Source organism: Trichoderma asperellum, chromosome 5, assembly GCF_020647865.1.
Source record: "Trichoderma asperellum chromosome 5, complete sequence".
Classification (NCBI taxonomy): domain Eukaryota; kingdom Fungi; phylum Ascomycota; class Sordariomycetes; order Hypocreales; family Hypocreaceae; genus Trichoderma; species Trichoderma asperellum.
The window spans coordinates 1959642-1979692 of NC_089419.1; the positions used below are offsets into that span (position 1 = coordinate 1959642).

Sequence of the window (20051 nt, forward strand, 5' to 3'; positions counted from 1 at the left end):
TATATAAACACCAGCCTCGTTTTTGCAAACAACATAACTTCGCTCTCTGCAATCATTTAAGCTGATTTGGTAGTGCTTGGTGTTAATCGACTTCGCTTTAGCAGTGCGTGACCTGCTGGCTTTCTCAAAAGCCAATAGCCTCTTCGCCGGTTTTCCGGCACCTGCCGAGCCTACCGGGGCCCGTCCGTATACTTTACCGTTGCATAAATCATTTGCTGTCCGACTCCGAAAGGGACAAAAGAGATGTAAAAATAAGGGGGAAGTGAACCAACTTAAGGGGATGGGCAATGTTGACCTCATCCATGCTGCCGCTAGCCAAATGAAGTGCAAATACCTTATAACCGCTCCCCTTTCACAAAACTAATCGGTCGTTTATATTGCCTCTGGTTGTAAATATCCACGTAATTTAAAGATTACGATTAAAATCGTTTTGGCGACATGGATTTGGTTCGTCTTCTTCGCCATTTCATCATCTCATTTCATAGAAATTGAAGATTTAACGTTATCTTGTGTTATGATGTGAAGGAGGTCTTGGCCTATCCAAGGGTGAAGCCTCCCCTCTGTGAGCTGCATACCCTCGATGCTGGTGATCTGCATAATCAGCTGCTCCACTGGTGTACATGCTTCTTGCTTCAGTTCGCGTATCTTGGCCATTCAAGCCGCTCGGCATAGTTTGAGAGAATTCAGTTGTTCCTGTAGGATCTTGATAGCTTCTTGCGCTTGGTTGGCCACCCGACGCTCGTGTCAGTGGAGCTGTCATAGGCGCACCTCCGTAGTTGGTTTGATATGTTGCAGAGGCTCCATATTGCGATGGAGGTCCAGTTGATCGATGGCCATTTGGCTGAGGAGAGTGGAGCGGCCGATATTGGTCTGTTGTATTTAATGGTAAAGAGGCTGAGGCGGCTCGAAGCCGAGATCCATTCTCCGACGCCTGTTGAAAGTTCGGATAGGTCAATGCCGTCGGCGATGGTTGTGCATTGTTACTGCCTTGAGCTTGATAAGTCTTAGTCTGGGAGCTCAAGCAATGTCGCAATTTTGAATTCAACTCACTCGTATAAGGACTCCGATCAACGCCCCCCGCGTTGCCAGATGTCTGGTTTACTTGATTTGACTGATAGACCAAGGGAGATCTATCAGCTGCATTTGAGTGGGCATTCGGACCTGAATACATATAGTACGATTGTAATGACTCAGACCTTGGCCTCGTTGAATCTCGACCGTGAAAGCCTTGAAGTGGCCTAATTCCTTGACGATGCGCTTCCAGGGATCCGTGAGGTCCGGCATTTCCGTGAGGAGGGTAGCGGTCAGTCGTGTGTGGTGATATTGGGGATAATACTCCGGACGAGTTTACTGCATTCGGAGGATGAAATCCGATACTACCAAACGATGGGGTTAGTCCGGTTGGTGACATATGCTCTGGCGCATCTTGACCACGCCGAACATCCACCATTAGAGGCCTCATTATTGAATTGTTCGAATATTGAGCGTGCGAAAAGTCAACGGGTGGCGCTAATGGCAGAGGCATTCCGTGAACCGCGCCGTATGGTGAGTGTAAAGCCTGTACGTTATCAAAATCATCCGGAACAGCCCTCATTTTGATCATTCGGTCACGATCATCAGCATTGAGTCTTTTAATCTTCGCACGTCTGGCAAAATGGTTAGATCTCCATACATGCTTCATTTCTCTCTTGTAATCTCTAGAAAGATTTCTTTTTTGGACCGTCTTACCTGTTTTGAAACCACACTTGCACTTGTCGAGGACTTAATCCGGGGATTTCTCTAGATAGGCGCTCCCGATGTGCGGCATCAGGATGAGGCTGCTTTGCGAACTCGCTCGTTAGGAATCTTGTTTGTTGATGGGTTAGTCTTCATCGGTATGTTAGCACTTTATTCGCAACCAGTAATACCCGAACCCTACCTAAAGCGCTTCATCTTCCGGCGGGCCGCCACTCGTTCTGCTGTAGTTTGCAGTAGCGAATCCGCTTCTTCCTCTGCCATGTCCTCGTCTATCAAAGCATCATCTGTATCGTCCTTTGGCACTGCCATGGATTGATCATCTGGTCCGAACGTATTTGGAGGGTTGCCTAGGCTTTTGGACATGGCTGCAGCCGCATTGATATGGCTCAAAGGCGCGGGGAGTCTAGTAGCATCTCTACCAGGCGTAAGGGATTCGTCTAGCAGCAGTGAAGCCGTCTTCATGCCTCTCACTTCATCCTTTCTCTCTTCTGCCGCTCGGGAAGGGTAAGTAGTGTCCTCTGCTCCTAGACGATAAATATTATGGCGTGAATCAGGTCGTAGAGCCGGTTGTCTGTCAGTATGGGCTTCCAGCCGAAGGTTCTCGTTCTCTACCACGGGCTGTGGTTGGATTATTCCTGAGCTGGTATGGTTCGATTCCGAAGGTTGAGCATAGACCGATCCGGTAGGCTGCGGCAGATACGGATACTGGCCTTGCCAGTCTGGCTGTGTTGGAAGCGAGGCGTCGTACTGGTCTGACATGCGTGGACCGGTTGGTACTTTGCCTGAGGGAGGAAAATATTTGCCAAAGGACCAGTGGCTATGTTCGGAATCGGAAGGTCTAGTGACGAGCATTGGGATATGTTTTTGGATCTTCGGATGAACAGGCGCCAGTAGAGCCACCCAGGCGTCTTCTTCGACAAATCTTTGAAAACGCTACCAACATCAACTCGATAAGAGGTCGATAAAGCCGCCGGCAGGCTATTGACAGACCCAGGCTCCGAAACAGGCAAATAGCTTACGAGTTGTTTTCGTGGAAGCTGATAATAGTAGGTGTTACTGTTAACTTGTTCCTCCTGCTCGCGAGCAGTGTAGATCAGAAACTTGAAATGAGTCAACCAGATAAAGTGTTTTATCACAAAGAACAAGCTTAGTTATGCTGAAGAGCGGCTGCACGAAATAAAGACCGTGCGGATATGATCTGGTCAGGGTTGAGGGGGAGAGAACTCTTCGAAAAGAGGCTGCCTTTGATGTCGCCCAGCAAGAGGAGGGCTACAATACAGTGGACGTATCCCTTTGGCCGAGTTAACCAGGACAGAAGTAGGTAGTTAGCCGCCTGCAAGAGCTGTAGAGTCAGTGATCAACCCCCCTGTCGAAGCAAAGTTAGGGCATGAGTGGCTATTCAAGTTCAGGTCGCAAGACTGATTTGAAGGGGTAGCATCTGAATTAGTTCCAGGTTCCACGAGGTAGGATTGGGGATATACTTGTATGGTGACATGAGAGCTCAAGGACCATATACCAGGCGCTTTTAGTGGGGTTCAACATCGATATGGGTGTAATCGATGGTCCTGGAATCATCAGCTCGCATATATGCCTCGTACAGGTATGAGGTGCTGGGTCCTCTCCAGATGCTGGTAGGATGGCCGACTTTTCCCAAAGCCTGTAAGCTCCAGATCTTGTCAGAGAGCGAAGTACTCGTAATATCTGTAGGGAGGGGTGTCAGAGAATTGTCCGGACAGAATACGGCAAAATGGAGGCTGCCACTAGACACAAGTGTTGATTGAGAAGCTGCTGTGGGGGGGGGGGGAAGGGGGGGGGTCTCCGTACCTGGTACCTGATGAAGGAGGATGGGGTGGGCGAGCATATGCAGCTTGGAAGCTTCTTGATTCGAAAAGCCGCACTGCAATAATGGGCCAGCACTACAGAACATGCACTATTACCCTTGCGGTTGTCGGTTGAGCTACCAGGAGTCTTCCGTGTTCCAAGATCGGGAAAGAGGGCCCGCTACCAGGAAGGGTATAATTGAGAACGGCCCCTTGTCTGCTTTCTGATCGAACTACTACGACTACTCGTACTCTTAGTATAAGTACATATAGCCAACTACGAAGTAGAGTTATGATTTCAGTGAAAAGGGAGTGGCAATAACTCACTGGCAATGACATCTCTTTTCATCTTCCCAGTTGAAAAGGGTGATGGACAATGAAAACAAAAGTTCTACTGCGGGCAGCAGCAGAGCAAGCCGAGTAGGTACGAGCATCCTGAAATTTGCGTGTCGGCCGAGAAGGGGAGCCTTCAGAGGCGCCGATGCAGTGATCCGATGCACATTCTTGCTTCGGGTGTGTAAATCAGACCCATTAGGACACCACATTCAGGTTTTTCGTCTGCACGATTCTGAACACCTTGACTATTGCGATATGCCATTCTAGACCGCCGATTCCAACAGCGAGATACATCCGCGCAAGCATAAGCTGAAGTGAAGTGGCCATCGTCCAGCCTGGGCGCCATGGCATCAGTCTCATTAACCAGCAGTTTTGGATGTTTGGCAGGGTTCATAACAAGATGAGAGCCAATAGCAGCAAATAATTAAACTGGAAAACCAGACGGCACCTCGGCTGAGCTATTCCATGCTCCTGGGAAGCAGTATAGCACGTTGTTCTAAGCCAACTCCACAGACGAACGCATGACCGTCGCTCGAGGCGTGTTTTCGGTACTGAGCCAACGGGCTCTTTGACGGGCCACAAAGTCCATTGTAGTCGAGGGCATAGCATGTACAACGAGCAAGGGGCTAAAGAAACGCAAAGGCTTGACGCCCGGGGGCGCGCATATCGGTGAGCATGGGACCGCCGTCGAGGACAGGGGTCATCAGCGGCAAGCAAGCAACAAGAATCCGCAGGGGGCCTTGTGAGTGGGGGGGAGACCGCCACAATTTCGAATGCAGGTAATAGTTACAGAGGATCAGGTAGCAGTGGAGCTGTACCCTTCTGTCATTCAATCAGAAAAACAGCTATAAAGGATGCAAAGGCGGATGTCCTTGGTCATTGTTCTTTTGCCGTAACTGGAAGAGGGTGGGAGAAGCACTAATATGCCCAGCCTTGTTTCGCTTGCTTAATGCAGACAATCAATTGGGCTAGGAGAACATGTGAAGCGGATGACGCTTGGGAAAACTGCAGCACCGATGCAGCTCAGGTATCCACACCTCCTCCCGAGTGTGGCGTAATGGAGCTAGAAGCCCTCCTCTCACTGCAGAGTTGTGCCTAGCACATGCCTGTTAGCTCTCATACGATGGAGGCAGAGCAAGACGGCATTTGCGGCCAGGGCTAATTGGATTCTCATCTTGGATCAGGCTGAAGCGGGAAAGCTGCATCCCTCGGTCTGACCACAATGGTAAACGGCGAGGGGGAGGGGCATCGGCACTGATATTGGAGGAACGCAGTTGGTTTGTCTTTTTAAAGGGCATCGCCAGGATATCTATGCATGGATTAATTAGTGAGTGGAAGAATTACAGGGCAACGCTAGCACCACCCGGACATCAATCTAAGAGTCACAAGCCTTTCTCATGGAGGCATGTATATGCAAGTACGAGTATTCAGGCCATACTTCGTATGAAGTGCTAGTACATAGGCTGAGAATGGCTATGCACCGGTGCAACCGGGCCAGACTTAGTGGGGCCAGCTCAAGCCGCAAGATGTGGTTCGTTCAAGATGCTCATTCCGCGTAGCATTTCCCTCGTCGTGTGCGTATTTCGTACATGCGTTACCTGCCTGCATTTAGTCAAAAGTGAAGACAGCAGCGCGATAAGACACGGAGCTTAGTCGCCTCAACCAGGAAGTGTAGTCGCAACAGCACGTTCATGCCAGCAGCAGCAGCAGTAGCAGTACTATTCTGAAGAGAATACTGGTGGCAGCAGTACTCGTAGTACTCTTGCTACCCGTATCCTGCTGTTTCATCTCAAACCGGGGTGGCTGGACAAACTCACGTTTCTAGCTTCCTCAGGGGTAGCTGCAGAGAGAAGGTTCAAAAATGTCGTTGTCTTCGGTAATTGGCAGGCCCACGGCTTGTTGAATCGTTGTTTTACTTTGTATATCCCGCTTTTGCAGACATGTAAAGGCGATATGTGAAGTATTAACGGTCCCCAGCCGACCTCTTATTCCTAGTAAAATCACATCACCGTCAGCAAGGGCCCATGACCGGAACAAGCATTCTCCCGCAAAACCAAGGCTTGCAAGCACTATGAACAACCACCCGTATGTGCAATTTGTTTGTACAATTTGAGGTCGTAGGCACTCCAATGTCGCGCAGATGTTTTGTAATGAAAGGAGGAGACGCCATGTCGTTTCAAGAATGCCTTAGCAGCGGTGGATCTCAAGGTCCGGGCGGCTTATGCTGTCAACGGAAACAGGAGTGAGATTCTAGAAAAAAAGAATCGCTCCACAATACAAATAGTATGATGAGACGCCATGGAAGAGAAGAAAAAAAATCTACACAAATATCGAGCGTGTTAGATTAAGCATGAATTCCAGAAATACGACGGCGTGGGGTAGTGATTCGGGGGGTTGCGGTGATCGATGGTGCTAGTAAGCTGAATTGCCAGCTACCAAGCAGTAGCATATCGCACGGAACATGGAGCAGAGACCTGCAAGCCAGACAATAAGCCTTCGCGAATCTGTCAGGCCGCAGTTGCTGCCCCTGTTGAAACACCTGCGCATGACTGAAAGTAGCTCTTCTTGTCATGGTGCTTCGTGCTTCGTGCTTCGTGCACTCTTTTACTGCCAATGGAGTGTGCCAGCAGCAGCATGTACAAGCTGGGACACATTCATATGAGGTCGCACGCGGCACGGCGCAGCTAAGGCGAGAGATATCGCATAGTCCCTGGCGAGGATCCCTTGAAGCTTGCAGGCCTCTTCTGGTCAATCGTTGACGTATCTATAAAGTCATCATATATTACAGAGCAGCATCTGCTCGGCGGAACAAAACACGCACGTTGTATTAGGCAAGATCCGACCACATGGCTTTTCGTGCCAGGTCTCGGATGGCCGCCGGCCACGCGGACGCAAGTAGCCGCCATGTCGGAAGTGGGAAAGCCTCAGGGCCACTTGGCTCGCTGGGCATGGGTCGTGGTGTTTGACGCGGCGGGTCTCGCGGTTTAGAACTGAAGTTTTGGTGGTTCTGCTCCCTGTCTGGAAGATGGAAAAAAGACGCCCGGTCAGCTGTGGCACGACTGTGCGAGTGCGTTTCTAGCTGCCGCTGTTGTGAAGCAGCTAGAAAATGAATGGATCACCCGATGGCCCATGGCAGGCCGCGACTGGTGAGAACGGCCGAGCTGGCATTGTCGTCGACTTCTTTCTTTTCTCCCAACGCTCGCAAAGTGCGTCGAGGTTGGTAGCCGGCACTGTGCTTGTAGATCCCAAGTCTATGTAGGAACAGATAAGAGCGGAGCGAATGCAGTGCAGAACCGGCTTTGGGTCACGGCTGTGTGCATATATGGAGCGAGCTGCCTTGATTGTCACGTACCAATAAGGTATGTATGATAAAGTGTTACTATCTCGATTCTCCGAAGGTTCGTGCTAGAAGAATACAACCTAGCAGGGCCTGGGGTGGCAGGATAGCAGGAGCGGCACGAGGGCGATGCCGTACCAGTACCAGGGCAGAAATAGCCTATATTGTACTCTGCACCAACACTCGAGCCCTGGAACCTGAAGTCTTTAACCACTAGAATCACACATATATAGTAGGTACCTACACGACAGCTTCTGTTGTTTTGTTTTCTCCCACCTACGTACAGCAGTAGTACCTGGAAGCAGCTCCGACCACAGTAACGCAATGCACTGTCTGCATGATACCAAGGTAGCGCACCACTCATCAGTCGCTTGCCAGCTACAATTGCCACCCTCCAAGGGATCCGGAGGAATGTCGGGCAAGAAAGAGGAAGACCATCAAACCAAACACGCCGAAAGAGAGCTGTGCTGGGGGAGGGTGCACGATGCAGCAGACGAGATATCGGCACTCCCTTGGACTAAGTGGGCAAAGGGCCCGTTGAGACAGGCACCCGGCTTGTACCTGTACCTTGCGCCCCTTGCCGCCAATGGCTGGCCGCGTGAAAAATTTCAGGACCTCTCGCGTAGCCTCGCGGTGCTGTCTTTTTCCCCGCGCCAGACGCCTTGCCAGCCCCGGCCGCTGTCCTCCAGCCGCCCATGCAACGCTCTCTCCCAGAGGCCAGCTTCGTGCGCAACAAAGCGGGGAGCTCTGTTCCAATCGAGGCCCGGACTATTGCCTCAGTCAGTGCTAGTTCCCGCCCGAACAGACTACGGAAGAGAGGCGGATGGAGCAGCCGGGCCTTTCATTTCGAGATGCTGCCGTGTGCGGAACGCTGCAACCACTGCAGCTGGTCGAGCTGCACGAGCTGCCGCTGCTGGGACACTGGAGAGATGAGCAAGCAAGGTACCCGGGCTGTAGGGAGAAGAAAAGAAAGGCCTGATGGAGTCTTCAAAAAATCTTTCCTTCTCCTGCACTGTGGGTGGCCTGCCGGGCGGCGGCCCTGAAGCGTTCTCGGTTTTACTCCAAGACTGCCCGAGCAGCCAATGAACGCTGCCTCTCGCCTCTGTTGCGGCTGGTTCTGGACCTGCTGAAACAAGCAGGTGGTGTGGCGAGGAAGACTGTGGATGGACAGCTGATGTGATGCCTCCAAGGCTGTGCGGAATGCAGATGGGACGGCATGCGGGCGTCGAGTAGCCTGTACTTGGATTCACGCAAGCTTGCTGTTAGCAGCGGTGTTATGGCAGCCGGCCTGGAGCTATTTGGGAACAAGCTTCAGCCAGACACCCAAGGCGAGCAAGGTGTAAGAGAGCGTGTGCCTCTTCCCCTGCACGAAGTAGTATCGCTACTTTGTTTTGATTCCACTTTGGTGTGTACACTACCCATCAGCAGATCCTTCCATGAAGATTCTAGGTACGCGCGTACTCCAGTAGGAAGAGGGCGCTCCTATCAGGCATTGCCCGGCTGGCAGAGCCTTGCTCAAACAGCCTGCAAGCAATCGTGAGCACATGGGATGGCCACATGCTCCCCATGGACTAGGCCAGGTCTTTAACCATCGCCTCAGCAGGCGGCAGATCTGTCCCCGAGGAGCATAAAGATGGGCAGAACTGTGCAGATTCATCGCTGCAACTTGGCTATCGGACAGCAAGTGCGGAGTCCGTGCCGGTCTATATTAGCCGGAAGTCGACATGACCTCTCAGGAAAAGCTCGTTCCTGAGGTGCAGAAGCTGAGTGTTGGGGTAAATGTACGGCGCGCTTCGGGACACTTAGTTCTTGGATGTGGCAAACGACGAGCCGCTCTGTCTGCTCATTTCGGATGCGCCCAGCCAATGTTCAACGATGTGCGAGCGTGCCCATCTAATTTCCGTTCAGCTCCTGCCGAGAGTCGTGATCAAGCCATCCGCGTTACGGTGGATGGAGGACAATCCTCCAATTCAGCCTCAATTTCTTGAGCAGAACTTGGATGGTTTTCATCCTGGGCAGCGTAGCACCGACTACGGAGTAACATGTCGCCAGTATGACACGGTCCGTTGCTTGCTTCCCCCCTTTTCCTCTCTTTCTTTCTCGACCTCTCTTCGAAATTCGCGATAGTGGCTTCAGACACGGCTAAACATCTGATTGTGTCGAAAGCTGAAGCGAGAACCATAGCCGCTGTGAGTGCTGCATCGTGCATTAAAGCGCCAGCCTATCTTGCCTAGTTCCAGCAGAAGCGGTAGGCTAGTCTGCTCTAGTCTTCTGCCTCCCAAAGGCATTCCCGCGTTTCTGGTCGGAAATGGTGACTACGCGCTGAAATTGCTATTTCGCACCATGAGACGTTTGTCGTCTGATCGGTGAGCGTATGAACGAAGTAATTGCCGCTTGACCTCTAAGCGGCCTATCCCCTACTAACTGCGACATTACTTACTGCCGTTGTCGCACGGTTATAGTGATCAACAGCAGGTACTTCGTATTCCGTACTGTTGCCGGTAGTAGGTACTCGTACAAAGACTGCATAGACCTACTACCTAGGTAATTATCTACACGCCATCGACCGTTATTGCTATTATAAGGCTTGGTGAGACATGTCGCCAGGGACAGCCCGATCTTAATCTATTATTAGCTTTCCTAGCGCTGAAACGCTGGGAGCACAGACGCTAGGCGCCGGTGTCGTGCCTTTGATGAGCTGGGAATAAAGACACTTGCTATAATAGTGGCTGCAACCCATTCATGACACAAACACCCACTCGTAGTGAAAATAAGCAATATATCACCGCAAATCAGCAATATAAAGAAGCCAGTCCGTTCTCCACAGAAGGGCGGTGATACGCGCCCTGCTTGGGATTTTCAGATTTTCGTATGCATGGCCGTCACAGTCACTAGGCTTCTGCCGGCATATGCAAGTCAACCGTACATCATGCCATAATGCTGACCGGCACGGCTACTCAACCTTGCTAGAACTTTATAGTAGTTAATATATCACCGTGTGGTCACTTGAATAGTCTCGTGACCACGAAGGTCAAGTGAGAAAGACTAGGCGTTACGATTCGTTTAGTATTTATGAAGACTTCGCTATGGTGCTCAGGAACGAATCTTAAGCAAAGTATAGCTAAAAAGAGTATAGGTATATTTGGGCTTTAGATGCTACGGTTAGGTAGCACTGATTAAAGCGAATACATGGAAATACTAGTATTAATATCGGGTTTGATCAAGCTGATAAAGATATAGTTGCAGCATGATGATTGAATGAATTTGACGACTACTTGGTAGAATATGCTTACTACAATGCCCTAATCAAATAAATATATTGTATTCAAGAGGTGTATATCTCATGAGGACCATTGCATGAACAGCAACCACAAAACATATAACACATGTCAAGTTGTGGAATTTAATAAGAAACTAGTACAATTTCCAAAATACAAACTATACACTTTCCTTTTTTTTTAATCTACTTATTGATGTTCTCACATCTTCAGGTCTAAGTTTTTGAAGCTTTAGTAGTCGTAAAATCCCTTTCCGCTCTTCTTTCCCAGCCAGCCGGCATCTACCATCTTTCCCAGCAACACGCTGGGTCGGTACTTGGAGTCGCCGGTTTCTGTGTGGAGAACCTTCATGATAGACAGACACGTATCGAGGCCAATGAAATCCGCAAGCTGCAGAGGCCCCATGGGGACATTGGTTCCGTTCTTCATGATGGCATCGATTGAGTCTCTGTCACCAACGCCCGTCTCAAGGCAGATGATGGCCTCATTGATATAGGGCATGAGGATTCTGTTTGCGAGAAAGCCAGGGGAATCAGCTGAGACGGAAGTGACCTTTCCCATCTTCTTACAGAACTCAACAGCTGTGTCAAGCGTCTCCTTGCTGGTTTGCAGGCCGCTGATAATCTCAACACCCTTCTGAACCGGGACAGGGTTCATGAAGTGGGTAGAAACAACTCTGGACGAAGCCGAGGTGTCATTGGGATCAGTGGTAGTGGCCGCAGCAATGCGCGTAATGGAGATTGAAGAGGTGTTGGTGGCCAAGATTGCGTGAGGAGGCGCAATCTTAGCCAACTTGCTGAAGATCTCAAACTTGAGCTTGGGAATCTCGGGCACAGCCTCGATGATGAAGTCGACAGATGAGAAGTCCTCAATATTGGTGCTGGGTTTGAGTAAAGCGCGGGCCTGGTCGGCCTGCTCTTGAGTGATTCTTGACTTGGACACATCCTTAGCCAGAAGCTTCTCTGTATCGGGCTCGTCAGCAATGGCATCACTCAGCTTGCAGCTCGGAGAGCTCCAACGCACCAGCAAAAGCAATTCCCTTGTTCAAGGCCTGCTCAGAAGAGTCGACAACAGTAACGGGAACCTGAGCTTTCTGCGCGGCAACAAGAGCAATTCCCAGACCCTGCACACCGTATTAGAGCTTCGTCTTCACATGTAAGAGAGCAAATCGCCTACCATCTGGCCGGCGCCAAGGACACCGAGACTCTTGACATCAGCGGCATGCTGCCTTGGAGTAGAGCTGAAGCAGCGCACCTGGCGCAAAGCTCCCAGCGCCCGCCCTCGAACAATTGAACTGGCCATTTTGGATTGTGAAGAATGGATGAGAACGATGAGGCCTTGGACGGCTAGAGGAGGTACATACATGGACGCTTAATATGAACAGCCGCAGCCCGGGTAACCTCGGCCCTTGGCCCACGGCTACGGCTAGCTACAGGTACATAGGGCAGGTTGGTAGGGGCTAAAGGTTAGACAGCTTATCGGCTGCCGATGATGATCCGGCTATCAGACCGCGTAAATTGGTTTGCTTTTGCGCTGGAGCGCGTCGAGCTAGACGCGTGCTGGAGGGGCTCTATTCTAGTATAAGCTCCGAGGGCTTGTAATTGATTTGCTCGGGGCACTGCGTTGGGCGCATTGAATTGTCTTCGATGTTGCTGCTGTCGCTGATCCATACACCTTCATATTCGTAGCAGCTCCTCGCAAGTCTGCTAATATGGAGCTGGCCGACGGCACAACGGACATTGTTCACCCTGAAGTTCGGGCGCACATCAGCAGCCTCGTCGCAGCGGTACGTTTCAGAGCAGCTGCACTTGTGCCCTGCGAAGCTGCTCAATCGAGCTTATACTAATGGATGATGCTAGCTGGGAGGCGCCAGTACGGAGGACGATGGCCGATACCACCTGGGAGACGACGCATTGGAGGTCCTCCGCGATATCAAACGATGGATTCGCTTTTACGACGAGAAGACGAACCGCATGGATGTTGCCCGCTGCATCCACGAAGCGAACCTAATCGAAGGAGACTTGCTTCCGATCTTGGCGACATGGCCAGAAAATGCCACCGATATTAAGTACAAGTCTCGAATTGCGCTGGCGTGCTTTGAGATCATGGTCCCTTTGACGTGGCCGATGGAGCGAGACAAGGAGCGAATGACAATCAATCACCACCGGCATATGCCTGTGCTGGAGCTTGCGCAAGTTCAATACAAGATGGCCATTATCAACTTTGATGAAGCTCGGATTCTTCATGCTGCTGTCAGGACCGCCCTGCCGTCGCTGGCTCTGCCTGCTAGCGATAGAGCGGCACGAGACCAAGGCATTATCAAGTTGGTGCTCTTCTTCCTCCGCAACATGGCCATGATTGCGCCTCCTCCCAACGTTCAATATGAGGGTGATGAGACACAAATCTCGCGGTCAGCCACTATCGACGCCTTCTCATACCAAGACATATTCCTATTCCTGCTCACATTGGCTTCAAATATGGGCGACGACTTCAGGACGGAGGATACTTCTGTTATGGAGATTATCTACCATCTCATCAAAAGAGTGGACATAGAAAAGCTCTTTATGACAGAGCAGCAGGTACATAAGGCCAAGGCGCATGAGCTTACATCCCTGATGAATAAGGAGTCTGCGATGCTCAAGGCTTACACCCGCAATGGCCCGACCCGACACAACCGCTTCGGTACGATGATTTGGGTCAAGCGTGAAGATGGCAAGATGTCTTCGCTTTCAGGGCAAGATGCTCTCGCTGACACCACAGCACGCAATTTGAAGATGGATAAGAACAAAGTGTTCAAGCCTCCTCGTAGGACAAAGAAAGAGAATAAAGACGAAAGGGACCTGGGACCACCGGCGAAGCTTAATGCGCGAGCAACCGGACAGCTCCGTTCATTTGTCGAGGAATTTCTTGACTCGGGCTTCAACCCCCTCTTCCAGCATGTTCGCAAAACTATCGACAGAGAGGCTTCACATGTCATGCAGTATCACAGAAGGCAGTTTTTTTACCTTGTGGCATGGTTTCTCGAAGCTGAACGAACACGGCAAAAATTGAAAAGGGACTCTAAAAAGAATAATGACGATGTATCCAGTTTCAGCCTTGTAGCGGGAGTTTTGAACCAAGAAATGTTTATTACTCTTAACAAGGCAATGCACGAAGCATACGAGTACAAGGACTGGCATGAGCTGGCTGCTGTAATGAGATGTTTCACGCAGATTCTGCTTACTGTCCAAGCGATGACCGAGAGTGGCAGAGAAGATGACGAAGAAATCGCAGAGAATGTACTAAGCCGTTTGTTTTATGAAGAGTCGACGCATGATACCATCGCCAACATAATCAGGACATATAAAGACCAAGGATTTTACTATTTGGATGCGGCTACGGAGTTGGTCCATCATTTCTTGCGGATTTTAGAAGCATACTCAAAGCAGAATGCGGACATGCAGGTTCGCTCTCGCAAACGAACCCGGCAAAAGAAGAACAAAGATCAGCAACAGGGTACAGAAGATGGCGTCTTGGCCGAAGAGAATGATGACTCGGCCAATGATGACGAAGCTGCAGAGCGCACCTCGAAGGAGCGCAAGTTCGATTTCCAACGCTTTGCGGCTCGCTTTACGCCGCAGGGTGTTGTGAATACGTTTGTCAAGTTTACGCGTTTCTATCAGGATATGGATGATTCCCAACTGAAACGTGTTCATCGATTCTTCTACCGACTTGCTTTCAAGCAAGAGATGAGCGTTATGCTTTTCCGCGTGGACATAATACACTTATTATATAACATGATCAAAGGTCCTGAGCCTTTGGATAAGGGTTCAGGCATGTATAAGGACTGGGAAGAGCTTGTGAAGCAGATCCTTCGCAAATGCTTTAAAAAGATTGAGCAGAGACCAGAACTCATAATCGAGATGCTCTTTAGCAAACTGCAGAGCACTGCTTTCTTCTTAGAATACGGATATGAGAAGCAGACTACCTCTAAGAAACAGGCGAAGCCTGGTGGTGAGCTTGTCTTCAAGTATACAGAAGAGCGAGATCGACAAATTGCCATTGTGGTCGGCGCACTGCTCGACAAGAATGAGGGTGATCATATCAGCTGGGTGAAGAGTATCCTCACTGCGGCCGAAAGTGAACGTCGGTCATGGGCTGCGGCAGAAGAAGCTTTGCCATCAACCGAAACTCCGATGGAAGAGTCGGCAGATGCCAGTGAGCCAAAAGAGTCGAGCAAGCCTCCTCCATTTAGTAAGTCACACGGGTTCACTGTATACAATATCTCTAAAGCTAATACTATATGTCTAGATGTACGTCCTGATAGCGACGCGAGACGCGCTGCTAGGTTTAAAAACTCGTACCTACGACTTCTATTAAATCTTTGCGGAATTCGGCTGTTTGGCCCTGCAGATGAAGAAACACCAGAGTCTCTCTGGATTCTCCCAGAAGACGTCACAGCCGACTCGCTCAAAGATACATTGCATTATATCAATCAGGCAGAATTTAGCCCTCCAACGTTTGACGACGGGCAGTTGGCAGAGAATCAACTTAAGAGAAAACTACCGCCCCGCAAGAAGGCTGATTTTGACGATGACGAAGACGATGACATGGATGATGAAATTCTGTTCGAGCCTGGCGGCCCAACAGTAAGAAAGGTCATTGATGAATCAGAAAGACCCAAAAAGACAAAGAAGAGGAGGCGGAGGAACAGCCAGGCTCTGGAACTGGACGATGAGGAGCTTGAAGAAAAGGCCCGTAAGCGACGCGAGCGCGAGCGCGAAAAGGCACGCAAGATCAAATCCGCCGTATACGTCAGGGAAGGAGACGATGAGTTTGACGAAGAAGAGGATGAAGAATTCTTTGCTCGCGAGCGGGAGATTGCCGCCCGCGCCGCCAAAGCTGCGCAGTCGGCCGCGGAGCCTGTCATTGCCAAAAAGCCCACAAAACGCAAATCCGCAGTGCAGCTCGACAGCGATGATGAGGGAGGTGAAGATAATGACGATGATTTGTTGCTAGGAGGCTTGGTTGACGATGAAGAGGCGGAGAACAGTAGGGATGATGATACCCCCGCCGAGGAGAGCGATGGCGAGAGCAGAAAGAAGAGGAAAGTTAGCGTGGAAGAAGATGGTGTTGACGCAGAGGGCGATGATGTTGATATGGAAGATGCCTCGCAAACGCAGCAGTTGGAAGCGAACGCTGCGGAAGAGGGCGATGATGCTCCTGTTGTGGTGGCCCGTAGGCCGAGAATACGAGGTGGGTTTGTCATAGATAGCGATGACGACGAATAAAAAGGATGGGTGGGTGCGATTTTTTTTTTTTTTTTCAAGTGTATACGTTATATATAAAAGAAGCATTGCGAGGAATTTATTTGGGAGGGATATGGATCACGGCTACGTGTTTATCGGAAAATCGTATAAATTGATGGGTATTAGGCAGTGCCTGCAAAGATGTCATACCAAGTATTCTATTTTGTACATCTCAACTTCATAAGACTCTCCGAAATTATTCAATAAATCCACGCTGTAGATGTCGTGACCCAGGGTATCATGTACTTTTTCTTTCCCGCTTCCTTACATTATCATGAGCAAACCAACTCATGCGATCGTCATGCCGTGTCTGACAGTATGCGCCCTCCGCGTAGCCGACCGTCCCTCTTGTCAATGCTTCTCCTCCTAGTCATCGTATTCTGCGTGTTCTGGGCTTGGCCGAGCTCCGCTAGGTCTTCTTGGGCTTTATAGCGAGCGGCTGCATCATCGTCGCTAGCACCGTTGGTTCGTCGCGAGGAGGACGAGGATCTGCTCTGTATTGGTGCGTCCTCGCTGCTCTGGGGTTCGTTTTGACCACCGCCCCAAGAGCCGCCGATACCTTCCATGGTGAAGTCTGAGGCAGTTGGCTCGTCGAGGGCCATCAATTCGTCTGGGTGGAAGATCCTGGGCAGGAGGAGAGCGCGCACGGGAATGAGGAGCAAGATTATAATGGGAAAGCCGACGGCAGCGATGGTCTGTGTGATGGCGAAAGTGGCACCGAAGCCAATGAGCTCAATAATGACGAACATCCATATCGCGATACGGCGTTTGATTAGCTTGAGAGGGGAATTTGCCGGCGTCAGGTTCTTGTCGCGAGCCAGGAAGAGCAGCTTAGCTGTGATGCCATTTGCCTGAAGGGCTTGAACGCCCATGATAAAAAAGAGTCCCGCCAAGACTCCGTGAGGAACAAGATGAAGGACCACAAGAAGAGGACCAGTCATGGTGCCAAGGGTAAGAAGCCCCTGAGCCAAGTTTGATACACGTTGTTCAACAACATGGGTCGTCTCAAAGGTATACGCACCCTTATCCTCGCCCTTTTCATCGAGCTGCTTGACAGCCTTGGTGACGCAAAGGGATTCTGTATGAAAGGGGGCTTGTGGAATCAGGCCATTGGGGAAGGGCAGTCCGAGAATGCCAGCTACTCCAGTGGTAATGCCGAGAAGGAAGAAGTCCCAATGGAATCCAGCCGGCTTTCTCAGGGGAAATTCACTTCCTTGTGCAATAAGGGATGATACTTTTGTAGTGTTAGTATAGTGTATCCTACGAAAATCGAGTGGGGAGAAATGTATAGGAGCAATCATACCATTATGGTCAAACCAGAATAGGATAGTCAGGAGTATGGCAAATGGCAGCGCAGTGAAAATTTGACCAACACTCAAGTCCCAGAAATTAACAGCCCAGCCTCGGTCCGCCGTTGGTTCAAAGGCCTTGCTGGTTGGGAGCACCGCGAGGTGGATCTCGGCCATTCGACCAATGTGTACAAAGCCAGTAAAGAAGATGAGAGTCAGTGGTGTTCCGTAGTCTTTCAAAAAGACACGGATTGGGTGTCTGAAGAGACTGCTGGCTCCGAGTTCACTGCAGATATAGGCCACCATAAACAGCAGCAACGCTGCGACAATGGAGAGGTAGAAAGCGCTGTCGCTGCCAAGACGCTCCAGAACTTGAATGCCTTTTTGGAGATAGATGAAGGCTACGTAGAAGCCAAAGATGTCGCAGGGGAACCGTGTTACCCAGCGGAGCCAGTTGCAAGAATTTGTGATGGCAAGGATCCAGTGCAAAATCAGAGACCATCTAGAGATAGGGTCAAAAAAGATGGGTTATTAGTCTTCTCGTAGTTCCCTAGTCCAGGAGTGATGGGGACGCTTACATTCCTATCCAAGCCATGAATCCGAGATAGTTGACGCCAGTTGGTTTCATAATGTTATATACGGTACTATCAATCGTCAGTTATTAGGCGAATGTCGCCAGATGGCTTGTATCTCAGCGCCTCTCGTACCTATTAAACACAGTAATGGGACCTACGGAACGCCAGAATCAGTATCAAGAAGGCAGATCAGTATGTGGCATATCGTACCAGTTACCCCAACAATGACAAGTGGTTGGGCAGAAAATATGGAAAAGACAACGGAGCCGAGAACAGAAGCCAGCAGAACTTCGTTAACACCATAGTTGGATCCCGTATTCTGGAACATGTCTAGCGAGAAAGCAAGAGCAGGTAGGATGCTGTCAATGGCACAGACATGTTAGCAAATGCCCGCTTGTTTGCTTAATACGAGTAGGAAAGGAAAGGAAACGGAAAAGGGGTCATTGATTGCGTACTTTGCAAAATACATAAAGACTGTGGCGGGCACAACACGATAGTCCCACGCGTCGAGCCAGTCGCTCACATAGTAAGGCGCTCTCCGACGGATATCGTTGACCATGCCACGGAAAGGATGGATGCTCCACCAGGCCTCATCGTCCCGCTGTGTCATCGACATGGACGCTCCGCCACCTCCTGGTGTTGACGCTGCTGTTGCCGCCGTTGCCATGGCTGGCCGCTGGTGGTCCTGGTGCTTCACTCCTCCGTCAAGAGAGCCGTCGGCCACGATATTGGCCATGCCGTGCAGTTCCTCGGTGCTTGCGCCCTCCTCGTGCCGTCGATGCTGCCTCTCAGCGCAGAATATGCCGAGACCAAAATGCAAGACTCTCCGGGAGTCGCGAAACCGAGAGCAAGACTGAGCGGTCGGTATGTGCTATCTCCTCATACCAAAGACATCGAGGCTGCGAAGGAGTCTGCACGTAGAAGAGCAGAAAGAGCAGAGACCGAGAGTCTGGTCGACGCTTTTATGGAGTATCAACAAGGGAGTCTTGTCGACGCCCCCTGCTCAGGCAAACAGCAGATCCTCCACTGCAGTAGTTCAAGCTGGCGCCAGGAATTGACTGCATGCAAGGCAAAAGAGCCAATGGTTTGTGCCTGTTTTCTCTGCTCTCCTCCTTTCCCCGCTTGGCTATATGTACAATTGCAACTGTACCTGGAGAAGAAATCCATATCATTTTTTTTTTTTTCTTTTCCTTTTTTTTTCCCTCCCTGGCTTTTTAGATTTGAGATCGGAAAGACGGCCCCAACACTAGGATTGCCGCTATGACATCGCCGCGCACTGAAGATGTGAAACATTGCCCAAGTGGGTTTAGGCCTTCTTCTGCCGTTTACCGCATTTTTGCTCTCCACATGCTTGACGCATTCATTCATTCAGCGGCTATCAAAATAACATACAATTTTTTGTTCTGTCTTACCGGTGCTACGTATTGCATGAATATATCTGACAGGCAATATTAGTAGTAGACGATACTATGTATATAATCAACAACCAGTCAAATTGAATCCCTGTCGTGTGGCCCAGCCCAGCCTCCATCTCGCCGGAGCACACAATTTGTCTTTTGTTTCGACACCAGACGTTGGACATTCTATGGTTCGAGACAATCCCCCGAGCCTCAGTCCACCCAAGATACTTCACAGCGGGCGACAAACGGCATAAGACAAAACACCACACTGCTAAAAGAATAGAATATATGCCATCTAATAGCCTCATGTAGCAGGGAATCTAAAAACCCACCACGGCAATTTCTCACTCGTCCCTTATTAGTGTGGAACTCTCCTCACTACTCGCAGCCGCCAGCGCCGGTGCCACTAGCCGCAGTTTATTCGTAGCATAAATAATAATGATGATGATGATGATTACTGCACGACTAAGACAGAGAACTTTTACAACCAACCAGAAGCAATTTGACCTTAGCAAACGTGAATTGATGCGGGGGATTTCATATGGCATCTGTTGTGTAACTGTGACTATTGCAAGCCCCGGTCTTTTTTTCTCCCCAGCCTGATATATTGTATTACCTATATACATGTACATTCATTCTAATTATGTACAACAGTATAAGTAAAAAAAAAAAAAAAAATTTCTCTTAGGAAAAGTTAAAATGCTTATGCCCTCATTGGCTATTCTTTTGACTACTTTTTCCAAGAATCATGCCCAAAATAACGGTCTCGGCGTCCATTTTCGGACCTCAGCACCCTGGAGCGTCGCCACTTTGGAGCCCAGTCTAAGGGAAAAAAAGGCTTCCCGCTGTGCAGCCCATCACTTTTTCTCTCTTAGCGCCTCTCTGGGGGAGGAACTTTGCCGCCCAATCATCTTCGGCCCGGGGCCATAGCCAAGATATTTTCCCATTGCCATTTCCAAAGGTATGTGTGTAGCAATATTCACCCTTTTCT

The 20051-nt window shown here is 50.1% G+C and overlaps 6 protein-coding genes across 6 annotated transcripts; 2 read left to right on the forward strand and 4 right to left on the reverse strand.

Moving 5' to 3' along the window:
* Positions 1–502: 502 nt before the first annotated feature.
* On the reverse strand, positions 503–2589 carry TrAFT101_008807 (uncharacterized protein; the record flags this gene model as incomplete). Its single annotated transcript, XM_066128434.1, has 4 exons — positions 503–993; positions 1051–1646; positions 1729–1866; positions 1919–2589. The coding sequence occupies 4 exons, from the start codon at positions 2587–2589 to the stop codon at positions 503–505; spliced, it is 1896 nt and encodes a 631-aa protein (XP_065984552.1).
* Positions 2590–3262: 673 nt separating this feature from the next.
* Positions 3263–3906, reverse strand: TrAFT101_008808 (uncharacterized protein; the record flags this gene model as incomplete). Its single annotated transcript, XM_066128435.1, has 4 exons — positions 3263–3438; positions 3562–3634; positions 3699–3799; positions 3885–3906. 4 exons carry the CDS (start codon positions 3904–3906, stop codon positions 3263–3265), a joined length of 372 nt encoding a protein of 123 aa, XP_065984553.1.
* A 6576-nt stretch (positions 3907–10482) lies between these two features.
* Positions 10483–11833, reverse strand: TrAFT101_008809 (uncharacterized protein). Its single transcript, XM_024902445.2, has 3 exons — positions 11685–11833; positions 11532–11631; positions 10483–11470 (listed from the first exon to the last, which is right to left on the reverse strand). The coding sequence occupies exons 1-3, from the start codon at positions 11808–11810 to the stop codon at positions 10740–10742; spliced, it is 957 nt and encodes a 318-aa protein (XP_024761768.1). The 5' UTR covers positions 11811–11833; the 3' UTR covers positions 10483–10739.
* A 247-nt stretch (positions 11834–12080) lies between these two features.
* On the forward strand, positions 12081–16009 carry TOF1 (Topoisomerase 1-associated factor 1). Its single transcript, XM_024909671.2, has 3 exons — positions 12081–12294; positions 12368–14741; positions 14799–16009. The coding sequence occupies exons 1-3, from the start codon at positions 12220–12222 to the stop codon at positions 15776–15778; spliced, it is 3429 nt and encodes a 1142-aa protein (XP_024761767.2). The 5' UTR covers positions 12081–12219; the 3' UTR covers positions 15779–16009.
* TrAFT101_008811 (uncharacterized protein) lies at positions 15814–18855 on the reverse strand. Its single transcript, XM_024899854.2, has 6 exons — positions 18116–18855; positions 17871–18019; positions 17793–17814; positions 17664–17729; positions 17100–17587; positions 15814–17030 (listed from the first exon to the last, which is right to left on the reverse strand). The coding sequence occupies exons 1-6, from the start codon at positions 18394–18396 to the stop codon at positions 16096–16098; spliced, it is 1941 nt and encodes a 646-aa protein (XP_024761766.2). The 5' UTR covers positions 18397–18855; the 3' UTR covers positions 15814–16095.
* TrAFT101_008812 (uncharacterized protein) lies at positions 18475–19384 on the forward strand (the record flags this gene model as incomplete). The annotated part of the gene is made up of 2 exons (XM_066128436.1): positions 18475–18744; positions 19373–19384. The coding sequence occupies 2 exons, from the start codon at positions 18475–18477 to the stop codon at positions 19382–19384; spliced, it is 282 nt and encodes a 93-aa protein (XP_065984554.1).
* Between the last annotated feature and the right edge of the window lie 667 nt (positions 19385–20051).